The sequence below is a fragment of the Chelonia mydas genome, chromosome 1 (assembly GCF_015237465.2).
Source record: "Chelonia mydas isolate rCheMyd1 chromosome 1, rCheMyd1.pri.v2, whole genome shotgun sequence".
NCBI classification, from domain to species: Eukaryota; Metazoa; Chordata; order Testudines; family Cheloniidae; genus Chelonia; species Chelonia mydas.
Genome location: NC_057849.1, coordinates 4,377,526 through 4,391,678, shown reverse-complemented (window position 1 = coordinate 4,391,678; position 14,153 = coordinate 4,377,526). Strand labels below are relative to the sequence as shown.

Here is a 14,153-nt window from a genome sequence, read left to right as displayed (position 1 = left end):
CCCTCCCGGAGCGCTGGCGGGGGGAATTATTGGGCATTCCCCCTGGCAGGGGGGCAGCAGCCAGCCCCACTGTCACCATGCCCCACTTCCCGGCCCTGTGGGCCACAGACAACCAGCCTCCCCCACACCACCCTAGATGGTGGCCGAGGGGAGACACAAACATGCACACACCCAGAGCGAAGCTGCAGGGCCAAGACAGTGCCCAGGAGCCCACACCCGGGCATCAGGGTCACTGGGGGCTCCACGCTGGGAGTCACAGCACTGCTTCCTCCCCAGGAGAGTAGGGGACACTCGGGGGCGGGGGAGGCCAAACCAGGAGACCCTACCCTGTCCCCATGGTGCGGTTCACAGGGCGGGATAGCAGCGAGAACCCTCTCCTTAAACCATTTCCTTTTGTTCTGGTCTGCTTCCTTCAACCCACTTCACCTGGGGCGCTCACAGCATGGTGCGGGGCGTTCTGGGATTAGCAGTGTCACTGTCAGCGCAGGTCCAAGGGCCCCGGTGGAAAGCAGCGTCGGGCAAACTACAACTCCTGGCCCACCTTGCAGCGCATTGCTTGGTCATGGCCAGGGCCGGATTGACCCTTTGGGGCCTCCAAGTAGTTATTATGGGCACCTTTCAAATGTGGGCCTGTCCGCGGAGTGGTCCTGGCACCAGTATTGTTCCCCACAGGTGCAGCTGGTCTGCAGTGCCCCAGCTCTTGGCTCTGGTCTGCCCAGCCCCCAAGCTCTGCCTGTAACCCACCTCTGCCTCTTTACTGACGTTGCCAGATTTCTACTGCATTAATAGCCCAAAGTCACTACGAAACGAACCCCAAAGTAGCCCAATCTATTTATTGAAACAAAGGTGTTTTTTATTAACACTTTTTTTTTACTAGCACATCAAGTAACAAACGAAAGCTTTTGTTAGATACCTAATACGGATGTGATTTAAAAAAAAAAAAAAAAAAGCTACAAGTCCCAGCAGGAGTTCAGCCACATTAAAACCAAAGCGAGAGGAAAATCAAATTCACATTCAAAACCCCAGTAGTGGTACTCATATCCCAATTGAGGATTGGCGGATGTTGCAAACACAAAATGGGAAATGTTAAAAACAGCCCCAAAGTAGCCCAAACGGTATATAGTGCAAAAACAAAAATGATATTATGGCATTTATTTCGAATGCATTCAATCATAGTAGTCAATGTCCATATTTTGAGTTGAATTAGTTTGTTACTGGTAGTCGCTAAAAGGCAACGTTTCCTCCTTGCAGTCTTCGTGAGAAGTAAAATGCTTTGTCATACATCAGCAATGACAGTGCAATCATTTCTTTCATTGGTGTAAACTGTTCACAAGAGATTTTGTATTGTTGCATATACGCCCTTGTCATAAATATAAAGGGAAGAGCAAACCCCTTTAAAATCCCTCCTGGCCAGAGGAAAAATCCTCTCACCTGTAAAGGTTTAAGAAGCTAAAGGTAACGGTAAATGTAAGGTAAAGCTAAAGGTAAAGGTAAATGGCTGAGAAAATAGCTGTGCTGAATAGAATGACTCTTCCTGTCTGTGTGTCTTTTTTGTAACTTAAGGTTTTGCCTAGAGGGATTCTCTATGTTTTGAATCTAATTCCCCTGTAAGGTATCTACCATCCTGATTTTACAGAGGTGATTCCTTTCTTTTTACTTCTATTAAAAGTCTTCTTGTAAGGAAACTGAATGCTTTTTCATTGTTCTACGATCCAAGAGTTTGGGTCTGTGGTCACCTATGCAAATTGGTGAGGATTTTTACCAAAGCTTCCCCAGGAAGTGGGGTGCAAGGGTTGGGAGGATTTTGGGGGGAAAGACGTGTCCAAACTCCATTTTTTCAGGAACCCAGATAAAGTTTGGTGGTGGCAGTGGAAGTCCAGGGGCAAAGGGTAAAATAGTTTGTACCTTGGGGAAGTTTTAATCTAAGCTGGTAAAAGTAAGCTTAGGAGGTTTTCATGCAGGTCCCCACATCTCTACCTGAGAGTTCAGAGTGGGGAAGGAACCTTGACAGCCCTCATATGGGGAACGTTTGCTAAAAGTTCCTCTTGCATCTTGTTGTGCCATTTGTTTTCTTAGAGGAACTTGATAAAAACAAATCTTTCAGTGGCAGCATTGCTGAAAGGTAGCCACAGCAGTGGAAATGCAAATGAGTCCAGTTCACTAAAGCCTTCGTCCTCAGCGTCATCCATCTGTTGGAGAACTTCAACCCAAAACTGCTCAACTTGATAGTCCTGAGTATGAGGCCAGTGCACCTCCAGTAGCAAAACTCTCCACTGCTGATCGAACTGTCCAAGGTCTCCAGAAAACAATGGCAAAAATGAGATCTCAGCCAACCTAGGCTGTGAAGGACTGAGCGCAGTAAAAGGACGTAGTACTGCAAGCGATTCAATCAACTGGACATTTGGTTGCAATCTCTATTTCACCTGTTTCATAAGTCCAACATGAAATCTCGACACTTCCTTTTGACATCTTCAACAATGAGAACGGTTAATGTGTGTTTTGAAAGTTCCAGATGAAAAGTGACTCCAAAATGAAGTGTGCAAAGCGGTACATTATTTGACTGAAAGGTGATGTCATAGTTAAACACAGCAGTCCTGTTCTCAAAAACAGAAAGTTTCATAACTCTCACCAGCAAGCTCGAGTAGAAAGTCCTCCAGTCCTGCAGCAGCTTTCCTTTATTAGCCTTTTCAATTGAGACTTTTTGTTTATCCTCCAGACCTCCTGAAGAATTGGAAGTAGAAAAATCAGGTATATTTTGTTCATCGGATGACTGCATATATGTGAAAGAAGTTCAGCATTGTAGCTGCTTTCTTTGTCTTTGGTGATGAGAAAGCATAGCTTTCGTTTAGATAAACTGATCCAGATTCACACAGAGGCTAATGGAAAGCCACCTTCCGTCAGAAAGCTGCAGTATTTTCTGGTGGTCTGGAAGTCAGGGAAAGGCCAAATGAAAGGGTGTGTGGGGGAGGAGGCGGACAGGTGCTGCTCAAAGAGATCAGGGGATGGTCAGAGAGAGCAAACTCAGCCATGGAGAGAGCAGTGCTTAGTCTGAAAGTGGTAAGACATCAGGTGTGAGGAAGTACTCAGATTATGAACTTCAAAGTGCTGAGCTCAGACAAACTGAGACAGAGCACACTTGATGACTGTAGAGATATCCTTTCCCCCTATTGTCACACGCGTTTAAAGTCAGTGGCCCCAGGAAATCATATTCTGCAGATGTATTTGCCCACTTTGTCACGAAGCTCTTTTGTTTTGACCCCATAAATGACAGGGTTAAGCATGCGGGGGTTGAGGAAATAGAGGTTGGCCAAGATGATGTGCACGTTGGAAGCGATGCCCTGACCGAATCGGTGTGTCAGGTTAGAGAAGAGGCAGGAAGTATAAGACGTCAGTATCACACAGATGTGGGCTGTGCAGGTGTTGAGAGCTTTCTGATGGGCTTTCTTGGAGGAGATTATGAGAACAGCCCTGATGACCAAACTGTAGGACAGGGCAATGAGCATCAGGTCTAACACGATGACTACAAACGTTATCACCAAACCGTACGTCCTGTTGACTGTGATGTCCCCACATGATATCTTCGCCACTGCTAAATGCTCGCAGTACGTGTGCGGGATAATGCGATTGGCACAGAATGGCTGCCTGCTCAGGAGCAGGGGCAGGGGCAGAATGAAGAGAACAGCTCTTATCAAACCCACAAGCCCTAGCTTAGCTATTCGTGTGTTGGTGAGGATGGTGGTGTATCTCAGAGGGTTACAGATGGCAACGTAGCGATCGAAGGCCATTATCACAAGGACAGCTGACTTCATAACAGAAACTGCATAAAGGAAGAACATCTGGGTGAAGCAGCCACCCACAGTAATGCCTTTCACATTGAACAAAAATATACACAGTGCCTTCTGTATAACAGAGGTAGAGATGCTGATGTCTGTGAGCGCCAACATGCAGAGCAACAAGTACATAGGCTTGTGCAGGGTCTGCTCTTTGCCTACAAGAGACAGAACTGTGACATTTCCCAACAGGCTGATAAAGTAGAACATACAGAAAGAGATAGAAATCCAGATGTGGGTAGCTTCAAAGCCAGGGATTCCTGTTAGGATGAATATTGAAGGGTCAGACAGGGTGAGGTTGAAAGCTGCCATGAGGTAGTTGATACGTTGATCAGGCTCAGAAATGCTCAAGGTTCCTGAGAAGGGAGAGAAGCACAGTGAGGGGGGTTACAGACCTAACCCTTCTCATGCCTGAATATTGATGAAGTTTGCAGATGACAGAAACATTGGGGGATAGTTCATAATGACCATGACAGGTCAGTGATTCAGAGCCATCTGAATTGGTTGGTAAACTGGGCCGAAGCAACCAAAATGTGTTCTAATATCACTATGTAGAGATCTACATCTAGGAAGAAGGAATGCAGGCGATGGTTACACCATGGGGGACTTTCATGGGAAGCGGCATGAGTGAACACAATTTTTGAGGGGGGGGGGGGTGAAGGGATAATTAGCTAAACCTGAGTTCGCAGTGTGACCCTGTGGCCAAAAGAGACAATGTGATTCTTGGATCATAACAAGGGGGATCTCAAGGAGACTTAGAGAAGTTATTTTACCTCTGTCACTGGCACTGGTGCGACTCCTGCTGGAATCCTGTGTCCAGTTCTTGTGTCCATGATTAAAATGTTGATACTCTGAAGAGGGTTCAGAGAAGAGTCACAAGTATAATTAAAAGATTAGAAAACCTGCCCTACTCAAAGAGTTCAATCTATTTACTTTAACAAAGATGGTTAAGGGCTGAGTTCAGAACCATCTGTAAGTACCTACACGGGGAACCAGTGTTTAATAATAGGCTTTTCAGACTAGTATACAGAGTGTAACATGATGTCATGGCTGGAAGTTAAATAAAGTGAACATTTGTTAACCGGTGAGATTAAATCACCATTAGAACAATTTATCAAGGGTCATGGGGGATCCTCCATCACTGAGAATTTTTAAATCAAGGTAGTAAGTTTCTCTAAAAGATCTGCTTTAGGAATAGTTTGGGGAAAATTCTCAGGCCTGTGTTATACAGACCAGATGATCACAGTGGTCTCTTCTGGTTTTGGAATCGACAAACACGTCCCCAAGAGTCAGCTGGAGGCATTTTGCCTGCAAGCTCCTGCCTGAAGCTACTGGAGGCATTTTTTCCATTCATGACCATGGGGAATTTAGCACTATGGGGAGAAATTCTCCTGTGACTGCCGTGCCTTGGACATGTTACACGAGGTGTGTATGTTACGAGGCTGAGGGATCCCATGAGGCTCTGCATGGACGAACGTTTCAGATGAGAACAATAACGACTTGACTCCATAAAAAATTTTACAACCCTCGCCATGAATGGCTAGCAGAGCTGGCTGACAAATGGTCCCAGAGCATCCACCATTTAATGGCTGTGTCCCAGTGGCCCACTGTTTCAAGCAGATACAAGTGGCTCCTGCACATGGCAGCTGCATTTCTCTCGGCACTCACATGTCCCAGAGCTGCCCGCTCTCATTATGTGCGTACTTCTCAGCTTGCGAGTTGTTCCTGTTTAGCAGTTCCCAAAGCTGCACGGGGTGTCTCTGGGTGCGCGAAGAGCAGCCGCACAGGTGTCTTGGCATTTGCCACTGGTGTGGGAGATTTTTCACTGGTGAGACACCATCACTGATCTCCCCCAGCCAAGGGAGCAGGTGTGATGGGAGGCACCTCACCCCCTGCAGAGGAAGAATTTTGGGGAGCGTAGGGCGGCTCGGAGGTGGTGGGAGCCAGGGATGACTGGGGAGCATGGAGAAGACACTGGCGACCAGGGTGCTGTTGGAATGGGGGCAGCCTGGGATGGGGAAGGAGAGAACTGACAGGGGCTCAGAGTATAATGGGAGATTGAACCATCTGAGCAGGAAAGATCAATGGTTCTTTCCACTGACAAAATGGCAAAAACCACAAAGAAAATATGACTTTCAGCAGCTCTGTCTGCCTGTCCGTTTACACCCCGCTCCCTGCCCCCACAACCACCAGTGCTGCCTGCCTGTCCATGTATGTCCCCACCTTAGAAACTCCAGCCCTGACACACAATTATACCCCTCATTCACGACCTAAACCAGGTGCCAGACCCCACAGCAACAGCCACAGAACTATCTCCTCAGACTGGGTTAAACTCAGTGTCTGCCTGCACTGGGGAAAAGGGGGAGATCAGCCTCTCCGGGGTGAAGGGAACCCCAGAAGTTGCTCGGCCTGTGCAGGGAAGGAGAGAGGGACAGACCCGTCGGGAGGGAGAGAGGACGTGGGGACTAAAAGGAGCCAGCGTGAGTAACTCTGCCTCAAAACAACACAAAGCTTTAACATATTGCAGCCCGCTAGAAACTGAGACTCTCCTTCCTGAGTCTGCTCTTCCATGTTGGCAATTGCTGACGTTACCACAAGGCCGTCGTGGGGTTGCTCATAGGAGGAGAGATGATCCGGATGGGGGAAGGTGTCAGGGACCATCTGCTACAGTATGGTTCACGTTACGTTACAGTCTGAGACACCCTCTGCCCCAGGAGGCCTCATTCCTGCCTAATGCACAGACCAAAGAAGCGTATGTTCATTCCCTATTTCACCCGGTTTCAGGACTCCACACCACTGTGATCTGCTCGTCCCCTCTTCCCCTCACACTCACAGACACTGCATTCCTGGACCTCCCTGTGAGATTTCCAACACCGCCTGGTTTCCTCTAAGCCAGAAACAGGGTTTTATTTTTACTGCCTTTTGGTGCTTCTCATCCTCTCCAGAAGCAGAGCCGTAGGAGCTCAGAGAGAGCAGACCCCCCTCTCCCCTGCAAAACGCTTGTTATGCCAATTGTTCTGAACCTCTAAGCCTGTGAATTTGAGATTTCAGCAACGGTCCTGTCAGTTCTTCTTTGGTCCAAATGAGATCACCATCCTTAGAGGTCACAGGACGACCCCAGTTGAAGTCACTGGACTCTCATGACAGGTGTAAATCAGGCCATTCATTTACGTCCCTGCTTGTGGATTTAGGGTGAACTCCTGGCCCTGTTGGGAGTTTTGCCATTGAACTCAATGGGACCAGATTCACCCTTCGTGTTTAACTTTTGACTTCCCTCTGCAAAAGTCACAGCTTTACGTCCAGTTACAGAGAGCGATATTCTCTTAGGGTGCTGAAAGGGTCGAAAGGAAACCCCCAGTTTACGTGTCATCTGGAGAGCGGGCATGAAGGACAGGGATTTCAAAGCACAGGGGATGTGATTTTGCTCTCAGGGAGGCCAGTTTCCACCTGGAGTCACCCACTGAAGGCAGAATGTGAGAGCAGAATCTGGCCTCTGTGCGACCCATCCTTGTTGTGAACGCTCTGGTAAGAGAGTTACCTACTGCAGAGATTTTGGCTGCACTTCTAAACAGGGCAGTGAAGTTGCTGAATTGGAAAAAGTGAGCGAACCAGAGGAAAAACCACACCGCCCCAAAAGAGGAAGCTACTAAGACAGCTAGAAGGACACAGTAAGAGACAAGGAACAGATCTGAAAAACAAATATTTGTCTAAACGGTTTCCAATACATTGGTAGTTCCACTTTCACCCAGGTAAATCCCTTGGTGTTTCTGACAATACTAAACAGTTCAAGTCACTGTGTGGGTGAATTCGTGCCCTGGAACCCTTCCTGAGCCCTCAGCATGAACTTTATCATAGAAACAGGCAACTCACCGAAATCCCACTCAGCGCAGACAGGAAATCTCCTTATGGAGACAGGAAGGCAGAGCCCTGAGAATCAGTGTATGAATCTCAGACATCTGACACTCGCCGTACTGGACAGCGACCTTTATGATTCCCCTGAATAGTCTCTGTAGACTTTCAGGTTGGCCAGGGCTCCAAGACAATTCCCTCAGCTCTGTGAGGAGCTAGAAGAGCAGAAAATAGATCCTGGAGAAATACAGCCTGAGACTGTCCCCCGAGAGCAAAGAAAGGATTCGCTGATAACAGGGGTTCAGATTGTCAGGGCAAACTGAGCCTTGCAGACTCTTCCGCCTAGCAACTGGCGAAGGCTGTCATTTCTGTGTGGAATGTACTGCCCTCTGCACTGTTTGGGACTGCTGCCACATGATACTGGACCAACAACCGTTTTCAATTGATCATAGCAGCATAGATAATAAAAACCTCACTACCTCAAATGGTCCCTGCCCTTGTACCAGTTAGTTGAACAGAAAACTTGGTAGTAACAATAAGACTCAATCATTGAGTTTGCACACTCACACTGGTCCCCTTTGTTATAGGCCTTCTCTGTACCTGTTAAGAAAAACAGGAGTATCTGTGCTCCTGTTCTTTTTGAGGATACAGACTAGCACGGCTGCGACTCTGAAATCTGCACCTGTTGTGCATTTAGAAAAATTCTTTTAACAACTGCCAGCAAAGTCTTGAGGCCATTTCTTAATTGAAGAATGTAGTGGACTATGTTCATTGCCTGGTGTCTTTGCCCTTCCATGTTTCTCCAAGGAGGTCTGAAATACCTTGAGGCTGTTTCCCATATAGCAGTTCAAAGGGAGAAAACTTGGAGGCTTGAGGCACGTTCCCGATAGCAAAAAGGAGGCAGGGGAAGAGTTGGTCCCAATGTGTGAGATCTGAGGCTACAAATTTCTTTAATATCACCAACAAAGTTCTGTGAAATCATTCTACCAACCCTTCAGTTTGTGGATGGTAGATTGACGTTCTTAATCCCTTTACCCTCAGTAGATCACACAATTCTGTAATTATTTGTAAAGTGAAGTTAGGTCCTTAATCAGTATGGATGTCTTGGGATATTACCTCCTACGAAAGGAATTTCATAAGCATATTTGTTCATTTGGCTCCTAGGCAGGGTGCTAGGACTATGCCTTGAGGGCAATAAACCTGGCAGGGTGTCTTTGTCACTGAACAGTGAATGCATCTGGAAGATGTCGAGGGCTGTGGTCATTGCAGGCCACTGACCTGGCTGGAAGCTTCCTCCACAGCATCAGCTTTTCCTAACCTGTTCCTACCAGCTCTGCCGGTTCTACACAGACACTTCCTGGGGTGACAGTCTCCATCTTCCGAGCTGGCCGCTTCCCACATTCCTTCACGACTTCATCAAAGTTGTACCAGTCCCTCCCCAATAGGACCAGAAAGCTGAGATATTGGAAATAATTTCCCTCAGACATTTATCAAGGTTTAGAACAACCAAGTTTCCACACAAGAATTCCTTTATGAGTCCAAAGGGAAACTGGGTTTGATTACATCCAAAATATAATTTACAAGCAGAAACACACTTATGTGTTATATCCTAGGAACAATACATTTATATGCATTAGCTAAATGCATATAAATCCACAGGATCAGGCTTGGGAAGCACCTTCCCATCATGGTGTGACTCCAGAGCGGTAGGGAAAACCTCAGACAAAGGAACCCCTAAACATTTTATTCTTCATAAGAACATAAAAACAGCCATCCTTAATCAGACAAATGATCCCTCTAGCCCAGTATCCTGTCCTGTGACGGTAGCCAATGCCAGGTGCCCGAGAGGGAATGAACAGAACAGGGAATCATCAAGTGATCCATCCCCTGTCACCCATTCCCAGCTTCTGGCAAACAGAGGATAGGGACAGTTCACATCATGGTTTAAATCCCTGCTCATCTTGGCTAATAGCCACTGATGGACCAATCCTACATGAACTTATCTAGTTATTTTTCAAACCCTCTTCTAGTTTTGGCCTTCACAACATCCTCTGGCAAAGAGTTTGAAAAGTTGTCTGTGTGTTGTGTGAAGAAATACTTCCTTTCCTTTGTTTTAAACCTGCTGCCTATTAATTTCCCCGAGAAATTATGTTCATCTACGTGTCTGTCAACTTTGTTCTTTACTATAGTATTAAGTTTACAAAATAATTCCATTTCTTCAGTTTCTCACTGAAGTCTGTTTTTGAAGTTTTTTTGTTGAAGAATGGCCATTTTTAAGCCTGTTATTGAGTGTCCAGGGAGATTGAAGAAACGGCAGAACTGGAATTAATTTGCAAACTTGACACCATCAAATTAGGCCTTAATAAAGACTGGGAGTGGCTGGGTCACTACAAAAATAACTTCCCCTCTGTTTATACCCACACCTTCTTGTCAACTGTTGGGAATGGGCCACATCCACCATGATTCCTTATTAGCACTATAAAAAGTAATTTTCCCTCTGTTAATATTAATCCCTTCTTCTCTACTGTTGGAAATGGGCCACATCCACCTTAATTGAATTGGCCTTGTTAGCACTGACCCCCCACCACTCGGTAAGGCAACTCCCATCTTTTCATGTGCTGTGTATTTATACCTGCCTACTGTATTTTCCACTCCAAGTATCTGAGAAAGTGGGTTATAACCCATGAAAGCTTATGCCCAAATACATTTGTTAGTCTCTAAGGTGCTACAAGGACTCCTCGTTGTTCTTTTTTTGGTCAGTTTGTAACTCTGAGGTTCTACTATTATTGGAAGACTCATCTATCTGAATTGAATAATAATGGCTCTGACAATCACTTTCTAGGAACTGCTCTTTTGCATCGGTGGCCATCTCCACAATACGGTGCATAACTGTGTCATTCGAAAATGGAATCACATCTAGCCCTGATGCTGCTTTCTCTCCTAGCATCACCAGGATGTATCCTTTGCAGCTGGAAGCAGTAGTTTCTCACCTGTGTTGTGCGGTTTACCAGCTTTAGCAGTGCACAAAGCCACACAGTAAGAAGCCTCAGTAGTCTTCATGTTAACAGTGCTATACACTTCAGAAACCTTTTTTTCCTCCTATTAATTCATGGAGCTTCCTGGGAAAAAACTCAACGTGTTTGAAATAAGCACCATCATATTTTTAGCTTCTGCTTTTTGCTGGAACCTCTGCTGCCTCCCTCACTGCAGTTTGTGTCGTAGGCTTTTCTCCCTCTGTCACAAAATGAACCATTTCTCATATAAGCTTTTTCTCACTCTAAGCGCGCTGTTGCTCATGGTTTTAAGTTTGTTTTTAAGTACCTGAGGGGGGTAACAACACATCAGACGTCTGACATGTCACAGTTGCTAAGAGAGCCCTGCGTGGGACTAGTGTGAACCCTACATGCCCCGTGTGGCTGCGGCTCCCGCTGTCACCCCATGGTGGCTCTGCCTCAAGCTGTCCCCTTTATCCCCTCCCCTGGGTGTACACGGCCCTTCTGCACAACCTCCAGCTGCCTGGGGCTGACAGCCAGAGCTCTAAAAATAAAACCAAACCAAACCACACAGCTTGTGCCTCCCTTTACACATTCCCACGCCTCCCATAGTTTGAGAACCGCGGCTCTAAACAGATGTGAATGAAAGCAACTGTCCGAGAAAAGCATGAGAAATGTCTGTTGGAATGATTGGCCAGCTTTTCGGCTCCTTCATACTGATCCTCAGCACTTGCAGAATTAAGCCCGTTTGGCTGAACGGTGCTGAATTGATCAGCACTCGCTGCAAGCTTTGAAAGCCATTGGAAAGTTGATCATTTATTGTATCGAGACACCTGTAAAACGCGTTAACTTCGGAAAAGTGTCCTGAGCCGGCAAGTCTTTCACCTCGTGACGGTCATCGCTCAGGGTTGGTTGGCAGGGGAGTGCCACCTACTGGTCAGGACTTCGGCCTGTGATGTGCAGGGGGGTTGTTGGTAGGGGATCCCGGGCCCTCCCACTCCACTGGGCTTTGACCCCTGGCTCCCTGGGGTCTGTCAGTGCTCTGACAGCTGGGGATGATAAGACGTCGTGGGAGCTGTATGATTCCGGCAAATGGGGAGACTGGCCAGAGAGCCAGAAGCTCCCCGATGCCCAGACTGTGGCCCAGGCCCCTGCTCCATCCCCCTTCCTCCATATCCCTGCCACACACTGAGTCCCTCCTCTCCTCCACCCTCCTCCCCTGTAGCTCCCCGAAGGCTCCCCCGCCTGCTGTACCCCGAGTCCCTCCATTGCCCCTCTCCCGTGACCCCCACCACCCACTGAGTCTTTCCATCTATGTGTGAGCAAGTGTCGAATTGATTGAAAGGGAACTTGCATGTTTACTGAGCAGTCCATCAGCGCCCCCTGGATCACATTTGAACCCTGCATCTCCACTTTAAGGTATTTCCATTGACTGGGATGAAAACCTGCCATTCCGTTCACCTAACAGTGCGTCGAACACAGGAATACAGCTGTCTGCCCCATTTTCCGTTAACCCTCTCCCTTTGTCTGGCTGATATTCTCGTTGTCCATGTGTGCTTGTAACAACTGAACAGTCAAGGAAGGCTCCTTTTTCACAGGTCGTTTGTGAGCGTACGCTTCCTCTGTGCCAGGGGCAACAGGGACATGATGCAGCTCACAGAGCCTTTGCGCTCCAACTACAGCTCCCCAGCTCTGCCTCAGCAGGTCTTCTGGCCGAGTGCTGCTTCTCTGGCTCCAGCCCCGCTTGGTCTTCTGGGCTGCTCCTCCCGTCCTTGTGTTTCTGGCTGCTGCTGCTCTGTCTCCAGCTCAGCTTGAGGTAGTTTCCCAGATTTCTACTGCATTAATAGCTCCAAATCACTTAAAAATAACCTAAAAATGGCCCAATCTATTTTTAAAACAATTGTTTTTCTTAACACAACAGTCTACATGAAGTAACACATGAAAGCTTTTGTTAGAGACCTAGTACAGATGTGATTAAAAAATAAAGCTACAAGGGCCTGCAGGAGTTTGTCCACATTAGCAACAAAGCTATGAGATGACAATCAAACCCAAACCCCCAATACTGGTACTTATATCTCAAGAGAGAGTTGGCAGGCATTTCAGACAAAAAACAGAGAATGATGGCATTAAAAATAGCCTAAAAGGAGCCCAAAATGTATGTAGTGTAAAAACAACAATCACATTATTATATTATATTTATTTATTTCGAATTTCATTCAATGACCGTAGTCAATGTCTGTACTTTGAGTTGAATTAGTTTGTTACTGTTAGTCTCTAAAAGGCAACATTTCCTCCTCCCACTCTTTGTTGGAGGTAGAATGCTTCTAATACTGGCCATAGATAGCAGCGGTGACCAGTGCAATCATAACTTTCTCTGGTGCAAAATGTTCGCAGAACGTTTTGTGTCGTTGCATCGTCAATATTTCAGTTGCAGCGTTGCTAAAAGATAGTGACAGCAACAACAGAGCAATTAGGCCACATTCACAAAAGACTTTGTCCCCAGCGGCATCTGTGTATTTGAGACCTTCAACCCAAAATACTCAAATCGGTTGTCCTCAGTATGAGGCCAGTGAACCACTGGCAACACTCCCTACTGCTCATCCAGCTCTCCAAGGTCTCCAGAAAACAATGGCTAAAATGGGGTATCAGCAAACCTAGGTCGGGCAGGGCTGAGCGCAGTAGAAGGACTTCGTACTGCAAGCGATTCAGTCACCTGGACGTTTGGTGGCAATCTCTGTTTCACAAACTCCAACCTGAAATCTCAACAAAAACTTTTAACATCTTCGACAACGGGAATGGTTGCTGTGTATTTTGAAAGGTCCAAGCAGTAAGTAAGTTGACTTAAAGATGACGTCATAGTTTAACACAGCAGTCCGGTTCTCAAAAACACATGTTTTCACAACTCTAAACAGCAAGCACGAGTAGAATGCCCTCAAATCCTGAAGGAGCTTTCCTGTATTTGCACTTCCCAACTGAAACCTTTGGTTTATCCTCCAGGCCTCCTGAAGGATTGGATGTAGACAAATCAGATGAATTTTGTTCATCAGATCATTTCACATCTGCTAAAGAAGTTCAGGATTGTAGTTGTTTCATTTCTCTTTGGCTATCTGAAAGCATAGTTTCTGTTTGTCAAACTGATCAAGAACCCTGTTCACACAGGGTCCAATGGAAAGGCACCTTGTATCAGAAATCTGCAGCATTTTATGGTGGTCTGGAAGTCACAGAAAGTCCGAGTGACAGGGTGTGGGGACTGACAGATGAGGCTGAAAGAGATCAGGTGATGGTCAGAGAGAGGGAACTCATCAGTCCCTGACCAAGCACTGCTCTCTCCATTCGTAAGGCTTTAGGTGTGAGGAACTTCTCAGAATGTGAACTTCCATAATTCTGAGTTAAGCCAAAGTGAGACAGAGCACCCCTGATTAATGAGGAAAAAGCCTTTCCCCTCTTGTCATGCAGGTTTAAAGTCAATGGCTGCAGGTGA

General features: G+C 46.6%; 1 protein-coding gene across 1 annotated transcript; it reads right to left on the bottom strand.

Annotated features, from left to right (window-relative positions):
- Window positions 1-3,203: 3,203 nt before the first annotated feature.
- Window positions 3,204-4,142, bottom strand: LOC119565159 (olfactory receptor 52N2-like). Its single transcript, XM_037889604.1, has one exon. The coding sequence runs from the start codon at window positions 4,140-4,142 to the stop codon at window positions 3,204-3,206; it is 939 nt and encodes a 312-aa protein (XP_037745532.1).
- Between the last annotated feature and the right edge of the window lie 10,011 nt (window positions 4,143-14,153).

Bases quoted from the DNA above. Each gene is read 5' to 3' on its own strand.
- LOC119565159 (XM_037889604.1), bottom strand. From the start codon at position 4,142: ATGGCAGCTTTCAACCTCACCCTGTCTGACCCTTCAATATTCATCCTA.